The sequence below is a fragment of the Coregonus clupeaformis genome, chromosome 16, assembly GCF_020615455.1.
Source record: "Coregonus clupeaformis isolate EN_2021a chromosome 16, ASM2061545v1, whole genome shotgun sequence".
In the NCBI taxonomy this organism is placed as follows: domain Eukaryota; kingdom Metazoa; phylum Chordata; class Actinopteri; order Salmoniformes; family Salmonidae; genus Coregonus; species Coregonus clupeaformis.
The window spans coordinates 2,289,596-2,306,416 of NC_059207.1; the positions used below are offsets into that span (position 1 = coordinate 2,289,596).

Below are 16,821 nucleotides of genomic sequence, written 5' to 3' on the forward strand. Positions count from 1 at the left end.
CTTCTACATCATACATTATCATATGTGGCCCTGCTACTTGTTATCACTGAGGGAGTGACTGTGATGTCACACATAACCTCTGACCCCTCTAACACAGCACGTCAGAGCCCCCTCTGTTATTAATTAATTATACTGTAGTCTAACACATAAACTTCATAGTCAATTATATGTCCATCTTTATTATCGACATCACCTCATAGCCATATAAGCCTTTTACAGCTGTCGCTATCTCTGTCCATCCCTTACATCAACATTAACCCTCTCGGATATATGAAGTACATGTCCTGAATACTGTAAGCTGTACCTCTAAAAAATTGTCCATACAACTACTAGTGCAATGCTAACCCTTTGTACTGACCACCAGTTCCACACAGCTAGTTATGGCTAACACCTGATTCCCTCTAACCTTTACTAAGCCAGGTAGGTCATTGAAAACAGAGCTTGACTCCCTTTTGTGTGAAAGTTCACAGCTGGACATGCCCCATCTAGTGAGGTATCCCTCTCTATTAAACGCACACACAGCGTTCTGATCAGATCTGCTAGGGTTTTCCATTTACTGGAGGGGAAATATTTGACTGTTTGTGTAATAGGTATTTTCAGAGAGGCTGGAACCAGGTCAGCTTTAAGCTCTCTACTCTTCTCTTCTCTCTACTCTTCTATTCTCTCTACTCTTCTATTCTCTTCTCTCTACTCTTCTCTTCTCTCTACTCTTCTCTTCTCTTCTCTCTACTCTTCTATTCTCTCTACTCTTCTCTTCTCTTCTCTCTACTCTTCTCTTCTCTCTACTCTTCTCTTCTCTTCTCTCTACTCTACTCTACTCTTCTCTTCTCTTCTCTTCTCTACTCTTCTCTTCTCTTCTCTCTACTCTTCTCTTCTCTTCTCTTCTCTTCTCTTCTCTTCTCTCTACTATTCTCTTCTCTTCTCTCTACCCTTCGCTTCTCTCTACTCCACTCTTCTCTTCTCTACTCTACTCTACTCTACTCTACTCTACTCTACTCTACTCTACTCTACTCTACTCTACTCTTCTCTTCTCTTCTCTTCTCTTCTCTCTACCCTTCTCTTCTCTCTACTCCACTCTTCTCTTCTCTTCTCTTCTCTTCTCTTCTCTTCTCTTCTCTTCTCTTCTCTTCTCTTCTCTTCTCTTCTCTTCTCATCTCTTCTCTTCTCTTCTCTTCTCTTCTCTTCTCTTCTCTTCTCTTCTCTTCTCTTCTCTACTCTACTCTACTCTACTCTACTCTACTCTACTCTACTCTACTCTACTCTACTCTTCTCTTCTCTTCTCTTCTCTCTACTCTTCTCTTCTCTTCTCTCTTCTCTTCTCTTCTCTTCTCTCTACTCTTCTCTTCTCTTCTATTCTCTCTACTCTTCTCTTCTCTTCTCTTCTCTCTACCCTTCTCTTCTCTCTACTCCACTCTCTTCTCTTCTCTTCTCTTCTCTTCTCTTCTCTTCTCTTCTCTTCTCTTCTCTTCTCTTCTCTTCTCTTCTCTCTACTCTTCTCTTCTCTCTACTATTCTCTTCTCTCTACTCTTCTCTTCTCTCTACTCTACTCTACTCTACTCTACTCTACTCTACTCTTCTCTTCTCTCTACACTTCTCTTCTCTCTACTCTTCTCTTCTCTCTACCCTTCTCTCTACTCTTCTCTTCTCTCTACTCTTCTATTCTCTCTACTCTTCTCTTCTCTTCTCTCTACCCTTCTCTTCTCTCTACTCCACTCTTCTCTCTTCTCTTCTCTTCTCTTCTCTTCTCTTCTCTTCTCTTCTCTTCTCTTCTCTTCTCTTCTCTTCTCTCTACTCTTCTCTTCTCTCTACTATTCTCTTCTCTCTACTCTTCTCTTCTCTTCTCTCTACTCTACTCTACTCTACTCTACTCTACTCTACTCTACTCTACTCTACTCTACTCTTCTCTTCTCTTCTCTTCTCTTCTCTTCTCTTCTCTCTACCCTTCTCTTCTCTCTACTCCACTCTTCTCTTCTCTTCTCTTCTCTTCTCTTCTCTTCTCTTCTCTTCTCTTCTCTTCTCTTCTCTACTCTACTCTACTCTACTCTACTCTACTCTACTCTACTCTACTCTACTCTACTCTACTCTACTCTACTCTACTCTACTCTACTCTTCTCTTCTCTTCTCTTCTCTTCTCTCTACTCTTCTCTTCTCTTCTCTTCTCTTCTCTTCTCTTCTCTTCTCTTCTCTTCTCTTCTCTTCTCTTCTCTCTTCTCTTCTCTTCTCTTCTCTTCTCTTCTCTCTACTCTTATCTTCTCTTCTATTCTCTCTACTCTTCTCTTCTCTTCTCTTCTCTTCTCTCTACCCTTCTCTTCTCTCTACTCCACTCTCTTCTCTTCTCTTCTCTTCTCTTCTCTTCTCTTCTCTTCTCTTCTCTTCTCTTCTCTTCTCTTCTCTTCTCTTCTCTCTACTCTTCTCTTCTCTCTACTATTCTCTTCTCTCTACTCTTCTCTTCTCTCTACTCTACTCTACTCTACTCTACTCTACTCTACTCTACTCTACTCTACTCTACTCTACTCTTCTCTTCTCTCTACACTTCTCTTCTCTCTACTCTTCTCTTCTCTCTACCCTTCTCTCTACTCTTCTCTTCTCTCTACTCTTCTATTCTCTCTACTCTTCTCTTCTCTTCTCTCTACTCTTCTCTTCTCTCTACTCTTCTCTTCTCTTCTCTCTACTCTTCTATTCTCTCTACTCTTCTCTTCTCTTCTCTCTACTCTTCTCTTCTCTCTACTCTTCTCTTCTCTTCTCTCTACTCTACTCTACTCTTCTCTTCTCTTCTCTTCTCTCTACTCTTCTCTTCTCTTCTCTTCTCTTCTCTTCTCTTCTCTTCTCTTCTCTCTACTATTCTCTTCTCTTCTCTCTACCCTTCGCTTCTCTCTACTCCACTCTTCTCTTCTCTACTCTACTCTACTCTACTCTACTCTACTCTACTCTACTCTACTCTACTCTACTCTACTCTACTCTTCTCTTCTCTTCTCTCTACCCTTCTCTTCTCTCTACTCCACTCTTCTCTTCTCTTCTCTTCTCTTCTCTTCTCTTCTCTTCTCTTCTCTTCTCTTCTCTTCTCTTCTCTTCTCTTCTCTTCTCTTCTCTTCTCTTCTCTTCTCTTCTCTACTCTACTCTACTCTACTCTACTCTACTCTACTCTACTCTACTCTACTCTTCTCTTCTCTTCTCTTCTCTCTTCTCTTCTCTTCTCTTCTCTCTTCTCTTCTATTCTCTCTTCTCTTCTCTTCTCTTCTCTTCTCTTCTCTTCTCTTCTCTCTACTCTTCTCTTCTCTCTACTATTCTCTTCTCTCTACTCTTCTCTTCTCTCTACTCTACTCTACTCTACTCTACTCTACTCTTCTCTTCTCTCTACACTTCTCTTCTCTCTACTCTTCTCTTCTCTCTACCCTTCTCTCTACTCTTCTCTTCTCTCTACTCTTCTATTCTCTCTACTCTTCTCTTCTCTTCTCTCTACCCTTCTCTTCTCTCTACTCCACTCTTCTCTCTTCTCTTCTCTTCTCTTCTCTTCTCTTCTCTTCTCTTCTCTTCTCTTCTCTTCTCTCTACTCTTCTCTTCTCTCTACTATTCTCTTCTCTCTACTCTTCTCTTCTCTTCTCTCTACTCTACTCTACTCTACTCTACTCTACTCTACTCTACTCTACTCTACTCTCTCTTCTCTTCTCTTCTCTTCTCTTCTCTTCTCTCTACCCTTCTCTTCTCTCTACTCCACTCTTCTCTTCTCTTCTCTTCTCTTCTCTTCTCTTCTCTTCTCTTCTCTTCTCTTCTCTTCTCTTCTCTTCTCTACTCTACTCTACTCTACTCTACTCTACTCTACTCTACTCTACTCTACTCTACTCTACTCTACTCTACTCTACTCTACTCTTCTCTTCTCTTCTCTTCTCTTCTCTCTACTCTTCTCTTCTCTTCTCTTCTCTTCTCTTCTCTTCTCTTCTCTTCTCTCTTCTCTTCTCTTCTCTTCTCTTCTCTTCTCTCTACTCTTATCTTCTCTTCTATTCTCTCTACTCTTCTCTTCTCTTCTCTTCTCTTCTCTCTACCCTTCTCTTCTCTCTACTCCACTCTCTTCTCTTCTCTTCTCTTCTCTTCTCTTCTCTTCTCTTCTCTTCTCTTCTCTCTACTCTTCTCTTCTCTCTACTATTCTCTTCTCTCTACTCTTCTCTTCTCTCTACTCTACTCTACTCTACTCTACTCTACTCTACTCTACTCTACTCTACTCTTCTCTTCTCTCTACACTTCTCTTCTCTCTACTCTTCTCTTCTCTCTACCCTTCTCTCTACTCTTCTCTTCTCTCTACTCTTCTATTCTCTCTACTCTTCTCTTCTCTTCTCTCTACTCTTCTCTTCTCTCTACTCTTCTCTTCTCTTCTCTCTACTCTTCTATTCTCTCTACTCTTCTCTTCTCTTCTCTCTACTCTTCTCTTCTCTCTACTCTTCTCTTCTCTTCTCTCTACTCTACTCTACTCTTCTCTTCTCTTCTCTTCTCTTCTCTCTACTCTTCTCTTCTCTTCTCTTCTCTTCTCTTCTCTTCTCTTCTCTTCTCTTCTCTTCTCTCTACTATTCTCTTCTCTTCTCTCTACCCTTCGCTTCTCTCTACTCCACTCTTCTCTTCTCTACTCTACTCTACTCTACTCTACTCTACTCTACTCTACTCTACTCTTCTCTTCTCTTCTCTCTACCCTTCTCTTCTCTCTACTCCACTCTTCTCTTCTCTTCTCTTCTCTTCTCTTCTCTTCTCTTCTCTTCTCTTCTCTTCTCTTCTCTTCTCTTCTCTTCTCTTCTCTTCTCTTCTCTTCTCTTCTCTTCTCTTCTCTTCTCTACTCTACTCTACTCTACTCTACTCTACTCTACTCTACTCTACTCTTCTCTTCTCTTCTCTTCTCTTCTCTCTTCTCTTCTCTTCTCTTCTCTCTTCTCTTCTCTTCTCTCTACTCTTATCTTCTCTTCTATTCTCTCTACTCTTCTCTTCTCTTCTCTCTACCCTTCTCTTCTCTCTACTCCACTCTTCTCTCTTCTCTTCTCTTCTCTTCTCTTCTCTTCTCTTCTCTTCTCTTCTCTTCTCTTCTCTTCTCTCTACTCTTCTCTTCTCTTCTCTTCTCTTCTCTTCTCTACTCTACTCTACTCTACTCTACTCTACTCTACTCTACTCTACTCTACTCTACTCTTCTCTTCTCTTCTCTTCTCTTCTCTCTACACTTCTCTTCTCTCTACTCTTCTCTTCTCTCTACCCTTCTCTCTACTCTTCTCTTCTCTCTACTCTTCTCTTTACTCTTCTCTTCTCTAACCTTCTCTCTACTCTTCTCTTCTCTTCTTTTCTCTTCTCTTCTCTTCTCTTCTCTTCTCTTCTCTTCTCTTCTCTTCTCTTCTCTTCTCTTCTCTCTACTCTTCTCTTCTCTCTACTCTTCTCTTCTCTCTACTCTTCTCTTCTCTTCTCTCTACTATTCTCTTCTCTCTATACTTCTCTTCTCTCTACTATTCTCTTCTCTCTACTCTTCTCTTCTCTCTACTCTTCTCTTTACTCTTCTCTCTACTCTTCTCTTTTCTACCCTTCTCTCTACTCTTCTCTCTACTCTTCTCTTCTCTTATCTCTACTATTCTCTTCTCTCTACTCTTCTCTTCTCTCTACTATTCTCTCTACTCTTCTCTTCTCTCTACTCGTCTCTTCTCTTCTCTCTACTATTCTCTTATCTCTACCCTTCTCTTCTCTCTACTCTTCTATTCTCTTCTCTTCTCTCTTCACTTCTCTTCTCTCTACTCTACTTTTCTATTCTCTCTACTTTACTCTTCTCTATACTCTTCTATTCTCTTCTCTCTATTATTCTCTTCTCTCTTCTCTACTCTCTTCTCTACTCTCATCTTACTTTCTCTCTGTTCTTCTTGTCCTCCTCTCCCTCTATTTCTCTCCCTCCCTCCCTCCCTCCCTCCCTCCCTCCCTCCATATTAAAAAGAGAGGGATGAGGAGGGCAGAAGTGTCAGTGAGAAGAGAACAGAGCAGACCCACCCTGGCCTCAGCCATCGTGTGGATGACTAACCCTCCTCTATCTTTTCATCTCAATGACATCCCCCATCCCTCTCCAATCATTTTATCTTCATGACATCTCTTCCTCTTTTCTCTTCCTCGTTATAATGACACAACCTTAATTAGCCTGCCTTCTATTGGAGGCCATGAGGGATGTGTGTGTATGTGTGTGTGTGCGTGTGCGTGCATGCGTGTGTCCGTATGTGCGTGTGTGTGGATGTGTGTATGGATATAAAGTCAAAACAGAACTCATTCTACAGCCACCTGTTTCACCTGTAAAGCATCTGGAGAAGCTGTATGCAATTACAGTGTTGTTCCCCCAACCCTCAAACACAGCGATTGGTTCTGCTCTGTACTAGGGACTACTAAAGCCGCCAGCAGAAGGTTCACATGGAAAGAAATGCACGGAAGATGCAGAAGGGGTTTATGGAAAACTGTCTCATGAGCATATATACACACACACACACACACACACACACACACACACACAGTATCCTACATTTTGTTACCTGTGCAGGTGGCTTTATGGACGTTAGCGCTCCAGTCCCCAGAGGAGAGACAGCGTGACTCCAGGTCTCCCTGGAGACGGTAACCGTGGCGACAGGCAAGGCGGCACAAGGTGCCAGGCTTCACTTTCCTCTGTCCACAGGCAGGGGGCGACAGCAGGACGTTCTTCAGAGTCACCATGGGGGGACAACGCACCTCTGAGGATATATATATATATAAAGAGAGAGAGAGAGAGAGAGAGAGAGAGAGAGAGAGAGAGAGAGAGAGAGAGAGAGAGAGAGAGAGAGAGAGAGAGAGAGAGAGAGAGAGAGAGAGAGAGAGAGAGGAGATGAGACAGAAGATGAGATATATTATGAATGAGTTTTTCGTGGTCAGGTCACATGGTCAGGGAAAACTCCATGCCCTAACTGAGAATATTTGTGTTTGACAGTCACAACAAATTGACTGCATTGACTTCAACTACATAAAGCAGAGGAACACAAAGAGTTACAGTAACGGAACTGGGGAAGGAAAAGAAGAGAAAAATCTTGGAGCACATCAACCTGTTTCCTGTGTTTTCACCCTACAGAGAATGAATCTCTCTGGCCTTTAAACAAGGCTCACTCAGTCGTCATGCAATAAACCAATTTTCTGGAGCAGTAAATCAGTTTCAGTACAAAAGAAACAAGAATGTCCTCGGAAATTAATATAAGACCACAGAGCTATTACAAGCAAGGGGTTTAATATATTCTTGGACATATCGCTTGTGAGTGGCTTCCACCCAGAACTGTCCCCGGATCATTCTCTAGTCTTTTGGCTGTTAGATGGAGTCAGATTTGGAGGAGAGGAGGAAGAGAGGAGAGGAGAGGAGGAAAAGAGATGAGGAGGGGGAGAGGAGAGGAATAGGAGAAACGCTGTCCTCTCCTCTCAAAATAACAGTGGAGATTTCCTCAGATTAAAAGAAAATATCTCCAGCCCCTTTTAGCGAAGCAGCCAGTGATCACGTTACACTACTACACAAACAAACTGTAACTCAATCAGAACTTCATCCGGGGGAGATAGGAGTCAATAAACAGAAACTAAATGAGTGCCTTTGGTTAGACGTCTGTAGCTTTTAAATAGATAGAGAGAGAGAGAGAGAGAGAGACAGTGACTCATTGGAGGCCAAAGCGGAGCGGACGGAGGTTTGTGGGTAAAACACTACCGTTCTGCCCTTTTTGTGTGTGTTTGTGTGTCTGACATGTGGTGGTGCCTGTGTGTGGTGAGTGTGTGTACGTGCACATGTTGGGCGTGTGTGTGTGTTCCTGTGTCAGACATGACAGGCGTGGCGGCTCTTTTGTTATGAGCAGGCAGATAGAGTGATGTAGTGTGGCTGCAAGCAAATCCACACCATATGTTTAACCACTGTGTTCTGTTTCAAGTGTGTGTGTGTATGTGTGTGTGCGTACAGTATTGTACACCAACACCCCAGTACATGCTTTCTCTGACCTTTCACCTAATAATTCATTGTCAGAGGAACACTGGAGGACTCACAAAACAGACACACTGAACTCTGGCTGGAGTCAAGGTTGTTCAGTGACAGAGATGGAGTATGAGGTGAAGACACCAAGGGTCCCGCTCTGTGATGAGGGAGAGCGGGGTAGAGTGAGGTTTTAGGGTGATAGCGGGGTAGGAGGTTCCTGCAGGCTTACCCACACACCGTGGTTGGATCCCACTCCACTGTGAGTCGGCCTGACAGCTGAGCCTGGCATCACCCTCCAGCCTGTAGCCCTTGGCACAGCGCACCTCACACGCCGCCCTGTAGGAGGCGCCACCCTTGCTGCAGTTCATGTGTCCGTGCTGGGGCGGGGAGAGGGCGGGACAGGAGCGCACTGTGGTACACAGAGGAACAGAACAGGACACAAGACTTAGAGACTGGCCAGTCTAACTGCAATGAAAATATCTGATTAAACTAAGAGAAGGAGGAGAGGAGAGAGAGAGAGAGAGAGAGAGAGAGAGAGAGAGAGAGAGAGAGAGAGAGAGAGAGAGAGTGAGGGAGAGCAAGAGAGAGAGAGAGAGAGAGAGAGGGAGAGAGAGAGAGAGAAAGACATTTGCTCTACTGCAATGATCCTGGACGGCTGGTCCTAGTTAGCCTGATGTCTAAGAGAGTGTGTTTAGTGTGTTGGTTTTCATCATCAATGATAGACAGTCTTTTAGGAGACGCCCTCCCTAAAAGTTTAACTGGATGGGAGTCCCACAGTGGAACAAGACAGACTGACAGACAGGCAGAGAGAGACACACACACAGACATGCACGCGCAGGCAAGCAGGCAGGCATCCATGCACACACACACTTTCTCTCCCTCTCTCTCTCTCTCTCTCTCTGCAGCTGCTGGCACACAGTAGTGATCCCAGTAAATATTTACCCATAATTCAATCCAAACACACATGATCTTAATCTACAGTGAAAATGTTGACACACCAGCCAGATACTCTCCACACTGACTCCACACACCATGCTCCAACTTAACAAGCCTCTTACCAACTTAATGTATGTGTATTTGTGTGTGTGAGTGTGTGTGTGTGGGGGGGTGTATTTGTGTGTATTTGTGTGTGTGTGTGTGTGTGTCTCCCTGATAGGCCGATGTATGTCCCATAAATGTTTATGAATGCGTTGGAACATCAGATGGAGATTCAGAGCCTCTTTGAAGAAGTTCCCATTGTTGAATAATGATTTATAAAAGACACGTGTTAAATAAACAACTGCTGGGAGCAGTCTCTTTGTGTGTGTGTGTGTGTGTGTGTGTGTGTGTGTGTGTGTGTGTGTGTGTGTGTGTGTGTGTGTGTGTGTGTGTGTGTGTGTGTGTGTGTGTGCGTGTGTAGGGGTAATAATCAGGAACAGTGGTCACATTAAAACTTTCTGTGTTCACTAAAGATCCCATGGTAGGGGTGTTAACCCCGGTGTCCTGGCTAAATTCCCAATCTGGCCCTCATACCATCATGGCCACCTAATCTTCCCCAGTTTCCAATTGGCTCATTCATCCCCCCTCCTCTCCTCTGTAACTATTCCCCAGGTCGTTGCTGTAAATGAGAACGTGTTCTCAGTCAAGTTACCTGGTAAAATAAATCAAATCAAAATAAATGCATACACAATGAAAAGATGCCAGCGATATAATACCAACACTGAAATATGAGAATCACAAAGAATTAGATGCGATGAGTGAGAGCATGAGGAGGAACATGATGAGATTCAGACAGAGAAAGAAAGAAATGAAGAGAGAGCAACAACAACAACAACAACAACAACAACAACAACAACAACAACAACAACAAAGAGAAGCAGATATGAAGATAGAAAGGAGAGAGAGAGGCATGAAGCAGACACATATCGGACAGAAAAAAAGATTTTGTGTGTGCGTGTGTGCATGCATTACGTTACTGTGTGTGTGTGTGTGTGTGTGTGTGTGTGTGTGTGTGTGTGTGTGCATACTTCGTTAGGGTTGCAAAATTCCAGGAACTTTCAAGAAATTGCCTGGTTTTCCAGAAATCCTGGTTGAAGGATTCCGGATTTCTTGCTTATTCCTTCCTGATTCCGGGAAGACTTCAACCGGGATTTCTGGAAAACCAGGGAATTTATTGAAACTACCCTCTCACCTCTGCAGCTGGGCGGAGAGCCTGACCATGTCCCGTCTGGCTGGCACAGTCTGATGCCACTACCCAGTCGATCGTAGCCAGGCTGGCATCGCACCCCGCAGGCCACATTGAACTGGTTATTACACACGTTGTGGATGAAGAAACCATTCCCTGGAGGAGACAGCTCTGGACAGTACACCACTGGAGATGGAGAGGACGGAGAGATGGAGGGGAAGAGAAAAGGGTCAAAAGTGAAAAACATTAGATGAGATAAGATTCACTCACTGCACTGACAGATGTAGATCGACTCTGGTCAAAAGTAGTGCACTATGTAGGTTGTAGGGTCCCATGTGGCCCCATGTGGCTCAATTGGTAGAGCATGGCACTTGCAATGCCAGGGTTGTGGGTTCGATTCCCATGGGGGACCAGTACGAACAAATATGAACATGTATGCACTCACTACTGTAAGTCGCTCTGGATAAGAGCGTCTGCTAAATTACTGAAATGAAATGATGGGGATATGGTGTTATTTGGGAAGTGACCTCTCTCAGCTGTAGCAAGAGGGGGAAGTCTGACACAGCACGCTGTTGACTCATTCTTAGGGGTCGGTTATTACTACTGTACGTACTTCAAGAAACATACTAAGTGTGTTTGAGGGTGAATATGTGTGTTTATACAGTACATGTGTGCCGGTTTCCAAGACGCAGATTAAGCCTAATTCTGGACTTAAAAGCTATGGAGCGTTCTCCATTGAATATGCTTTTTAGTCCAGGACTAGACCTACTTTGTGTCTGGGAAATCTGCCCTGTGTTTCCGACTATTTAAGTCTACGTCCCAAATGGCACCCCATACCCCCCGTACCCCACATATGCTTCCCCCAAAAAGGGCATAGGATACCATTTGGGTCTGGACAGCGTTACCTTCGCAGGTCTTCCCTTGGGACCTGTAACCCTGCTTGCAGACACAGTCGCTGGGTGAGGTGCTGCCGGGTTGGGAGGTGTGGTGCTGGTCAGGACACAGCAGGCAGGTGCTCAGGCCTCCTGGGGTGCCCTCCGGTTTGTAGGTGCCTGGTGGGCACGCTGTAAAGAGGAGACAGAGACAAAACACTTGGTGATAGACTAAACACACCTAGAAAAGTAATTAATTGAATGTAAAAGAAGGACTGACCACACACACGTAAATACTGTATACATACACAAACACAAAAACATATCCATGAGCAAATGCTGAGATCTCTGAGCTGTATTATAGTCCTATTGACTTGGCAGTTCTGCTTTGTGTTAGAAGCATCTGAGGCTGATCAGCCAAGTCAGGAAGCTGTCTGGTTATAGAGCTAGTGAGCTTGTTTTCAAACATTCCTCCATCTACAGATGTAGGATCTTAATTTGATCACCCTATTGATACTTTTTTTCGTCTGTTTTGAGGTTTAAAAAGTCTTCTGAAGTTTGTAATTTCCACTTTGAAATTTCAGACTTGATTTTCCCTTACAAAAATATATCAACCCCTACAAAAATGTCCATTAATTATAATCCACATAATAATTCACATTTCCTTTTGCTGCAGGATTATTTTCCTGCTGTAGCAAACTGGTTCAAATTAAGATCCTACATCTGTACTGTACACACTAAATCATCCTCACAGAAAAGGATGGCCATCTCAATGTATCCCTTGTATTACAGACCAGTTAACTGTTCAGAAAGTCAGCAAATTGATCAGACTAATAGAAACAATCGTTATCTCCAATTCACTGTAATGGAATGGGCTACTTTATATACTCAATCAGCACTAATCAAATCAATGGCACACTGTATGGATTTAACAATAACATTTTGCAATATATACAGTACACAGCTATCAAGCGAGCTAGACCATCTAGGTAGAAGTCTAAGTATGGGCGAAGGACAGAAAACACTGTTGTTGTAATCAGAACATACAGTACAGTGAGTGTTATAGAGCATCCATGGTGTTGATCTGACTAATTGGTGTTCAGAAGTAAATAACTCCCCAACACTCAGCTGGTGGTGTGACTTTCCAGGGTTGTTTTAGTGCCAAGGTACCAGCAGCTGTAGTCTCTCTCTCTCTGTTTCTCTCCTCCCCTCTTTCTTTCTCTCTCCCTCCACCCTCTCTCTGTCTCCCTCCCCCTCTCTCTCTCTCTCTCTCCCCCCCTCTCTCTCCCATGCCCTGGTGTTAGGCCCTAGGTATCGCCACAGGAATGGATCCTCCATGCCAACACACACTCATTCCCCACCTAAGCACACCAGGGTCAGCCAAGTGCCATTAACCACCCACCCAATCAGCAGCCTGGAATAGCCCCCTCGCTCTCACCCACATTAAACATCAGCCATGTGTGGACTATGTAGTTCTAACTAACTGCTCTGCTGCTATTGGATCTGTGTGTGTGTGTACTTACATTTACGTCATTTAGCAGACGCTCTTATCCAGAGCGACTTACAGGAGCAATTAGGGTTAAGTGCCTTGCTCAAGGGCACAGACAGATTTTTCACCTAGTCGGCTCAGGGCTTAGAACCAGCAACTTTTCGGTTACTGGCACAGCACTCTTAACAACTAAGCTACCTGCCTGATAACTGAAGTAGCCCATACATACTCAATGATTTCCACATTCTGCCTTTGAAGTCGGAGGTCAGACAGGCCTTACATAAGCAAGCAGCAGAACCTGAAGGTAAATGTCTGAATGTCTTCTCATCGTTTACTTTGAAGCTCCTGGAACCCCTTTAATAGCCTCCATTTAAAGTTTACAGGAAGCCCAGTTATTTATACGTGAATAATATTTCACTTGTAGTGAAACAGTGGAAATACTGTTTAAATAAGTGTAATTTTAATTCCTGGACTGGAAACTTGGTCTGGACTGGCTGGTCGGCTGGCTCAGATGGACACTGGGATTAGTAACAGACTTGGACTCGTATTCATACAGCATCTCAATGTAGGAGAATCTAGGTTCAATTTGGCCATTTAAATTATGAAGAATAGACAGGAGGATCTTAGATCAACACTCCAACTCTGAGACGCTTTGTGGATTTGGGCCCTGGAATCTTCTCTACAGGGGGAGAGTTCAGAGGAACCAGACCTGCCTCTCACAGAGAAACACACTGTGTACTGGCAGCGAGGGAGAGGGAGGGAGAGAGAAGGAGGGATAGATAGAGGGAAAAGACGAAAGAGAGAAAGGTAGACTAATAACTCTGAGAACACCGGAATAAAAGACGGTGTTGGAAAAATAATGTTGTGAACTTCCTAAATGTGTACCAGCAAAATGTACTAGTGATATATGCTCCTAAGTGTGTATCGTATGAACTGAATGGGTCTCCATCCTTTCATGAGTTATGTTCAGAAATTCCATGAACTGACCTTAGCCAAGAAGACCAACTGATAGTGAATTTGAGACTGGAAAAGACTGATGGAAACCCTGAAAGTATATCAATAGCAAGAACCATGCAACACATCTGCTTCAGGCCGCAATGACCCACAAAGAGAGTGCTTTATATCTCCAAGTTACAAATCCACTGTCTGACTCCTATCTATACCCTCCTTTTGGGCAGGAAGTGGGCCGTGACGGGTCCAGTCCAGATGATCTGTACATTGGAGAGTGTGCGCCCAGGCCCAGGTTAAAATACCCTCACGGAGTGGAGCAGAATGGACCAACACCAGGGACTAATTGAAGTAGGAGAACAATGTGGATCAGGAGAAGGAGGTCTGCTGCTCTGCTAGCCAGCTGTGTGTCACATAACTCCTGAGTAATGAACTTCTAACCCTCTTCCTCCTGGAAACCCCAAAATGGAGGAGGAGGAAGACAATTACAGAGTGAGTTCCGCTCTTTCTCTGGGTCTGTGACCTCGCTCTCTCTGCTGCCTGAAATAAAGCAGACTTATTAAATCAGTTTGGTCAGGTTGTGTGAGAGAGAGTGAAGTGTTGTGTGTGTTTAACCCTGATGGTGATGAGGATTCTGGTGAAAGTGTTAGTTGAAAGCTCAGAGCTTGGCTTTCACACTTTAGCCTACTATTTAAATGTTTGAAACCGAATGATATCCCGACAGAAAGAAGAAAAGGTGTAGGTTTTGGGTCAATATTAATGGAAATGTGTGCGAGACGTCAATCCTCAAGTGCGTGTTGGTAGGATGCAACTTTGGCCAAAGATGTTAGGAGGACGTAATTGTCCATCTCTTTCAACACAATAACATCCAGTACCAGACAGATTCGTCTCCCTAATTTCTTCCTCATAAAATGATGAAGTAAATCATTTAGACTGGCTCGTGAACCCAACCATTGGAGCCAAAGAGGTCTCTAAAGAAGCGAAAGAAGTCACTATCACACGAGAATCTTCTTCATCTCTGGAGACCGTTGGGAGCCTGTATTCGATTAGTGGGATCGAAACAGACAAACGGAAACCCTGAAAGTGAATCCAGAAGAATACCCAACACATCTGCACATCTCAGTTCCCAATAACAGATAGAATAATTTATATCTCTGATTGACAGATTCGCTGAGTCTAACAAATTCCCCCGTCTGCGAAAAGTCCACTAGTGCTTTCCCATAGACTGTTAGTGTGTCTCTTCCTTAGTTAATCTTACTCTTCCCATGTGGGGAACAACGGGGGAACATACTACATAAATCACTGCTATTTTGTTTGTTCTCTGAAAATAGCCATAGCTATCCTTTTAAGTCTAGATAAAACGTTAAATACAAACATATCTTAAGCCTAATATCTACTGTACTGATGCACAGACGCAATCCCTGTGGTCCTCCTTTGTAAATGGGTGTACACTGTAGCCTAAACCCTACTGTATGCCTGTTCTCTTCTAAGACTAACAATTGAGACAGAACAAGTCAAACATACATCTAAACGGTCTCTAACTCTGGACCGCAGCCACACCACTTGTGGCCAGACAAGGCCTCTTGTTGTGATTCTGTCGGATGGGTTTTAAATCCCTGTGTTTTTAACAGAGAAAACAATGTTCACATCCAAGGACACTTTCTATTCTTAAAAATAACATGACTTCACATGCATGTTTAAGACCCCAAACCGCCACTGACAATGTCCAGCTAGCCGGGGGTAAAAAACATAAAACATAAATTCACAAAGACCAAGGTACTGTAGCTACATAATAACATATTATACACCTCAATGTGACATATTGTCTCTAGGTCACCAGAGGAGTTCATACCAAAAAAAGTCAACTGATACCGCGGACGAATTAAGTTTGAGTATCCAGCACTCCTAGGGTCATAGGGCACACAAATAAATAACACACACACGCATACATACACACGCACACACACATGCACACACACACACACACACACACACACTAACACACACCTCCAGTCCCCAATCGCTGACCCCTCTGTCATCTTTCTCAGTCACCCTTAAGTTAATAACCGTGACACCTGTGGCCTTCCACCCCTGGTTTCCATGACAACAGCACGCACGCATAGCATTCCCTAATCATACAAAGGGCTTGTGGAATTCCGAGGCTATAGCCTAAGTCACACAACACTATAGAGCTGTAATGAACCACTGATATGAGGTCTGGTGTCGAGCTGTCCAGATGTCTGAGGAGGGGGGGATACAGCGGCCCATCTGGCCAGGAACAGAGCATCGGTCTGGGGGTAGACTCTCATGGAAAAAAAACTCCCCGGATCTCTCTCTGGATCCTCCAGACTGGTGTCCTGGATGGGAACTGTCATCCAACATCTGTCTTTCCTTCCCTGTTTAGCTGCTTACTGCATCTCATCCCCATAGAAATCTGAGTTTACCCAAATTGCTACATACCTCTGGTGGATTTTCAAGGCCAGCCTGAGATATTCTGTCTTGCACATTATGGTTGTGTCCCAAATAGAAGCCTATTCCCTATATAGTGCACTACCTTCGACCAGGGCTTTGGGTGTCATTTGGGATGCAGACTATACACTCTTATAAAAAAAGATGCTATCTAGAACCTTAAAGGACCTTATAGGAGAGCCCTTTGAAGAACCCTTTTTGGTTACAGGAGGAACCTTTTTGGTTCCATGTAGAACCCTTTCTACAGAAGGTTCTACATGGAACCCAAAAGGGTTCTAACTGGAACCAAAAAGGGTTCTACCTGTAACCAAAAAGGGTTCTCCTATGGGGACAAAAGTGGAGCTGTGTTCACTCATATGGTTCCTGGTTTGGACTAATAGCAGAAAGTGAGTGAAACAGTGTATAGAGTATATGAGAGAGCGAGAGAGAGAGCGAGAGAGAGAGAGAGAGAGAGAGAGAGAGAGAGAGAGAGAGAGAGAGAGAGAGAGAGAGAGAGAGAGAGAGAGAGAGAGAGAGAGAGAGAGAGAGAGAGAGAGAGAGAGAAAGAGAAAGAGAAAGAGAAAGAGAAAGAGAAAGAGAAAGAGAAAGAGAGAGAGAAAATACAAACCCTCCAACCCAAAAAGGCCTGTGGTGTTGATGGTCTCCTCAATGAAATGATAAAATATACAGACCACATATTCCAATTGGCTATACTTAAACTCTTTAACAGCATCCTTAGCTCTGGCATCTTCCCCTATATTTGGAACCAAGGATTGATCACGCCAATAAAATTTGATCCCAATAACTACCGTGGGATATGCATCAACAGCAACCTTGGGAAAATCATCTGCATTATCATTAACAGCAGACTAGTTCATTTCCTCAGTGAAACAATGTATTGAGCAAATGTGTTGGGGGAAAAACATACGACATT

The 16,821-nt window shown here is 43.6% G+C and overlaps 1 protein-coding gene across 1 annotated transcript in view; it reads right to left on the minus strand.

Annotated features, from left to right (window-relative positions):
• LOC121572623 (sushi, von Willebrand factor type A, EGF and pentraxin domain-containing protein 1) overlaps positions 1–16,821 on the minus strand; it is a 123,238-nt gene that overhangs the window by 52,293 nt on the left and 54,124 nt on the right. Inside the window, exons 4-7 of the mRNA XM_045225848.1 lie at positions 11,036–11,194; positions 10,137–10,316; positions 8,196–8,375; positions 6,528–6,722 (exon numbers count right to left, since the gene is read on the minus strand). Of these exons, the coding sequence (XP_045081783.1) occupies positions 6,528–6,722; positions 8,196–8,375; positions 10,137–10,316; positions 11,036–11,194 (714 nt within the window). The remainder of the gene's footprint in view (positions 1–6,527; positions 6,723–8,195; positions 8,376–10,136; positions 10,317–11,035; positions 11,195–16,821) is intronic.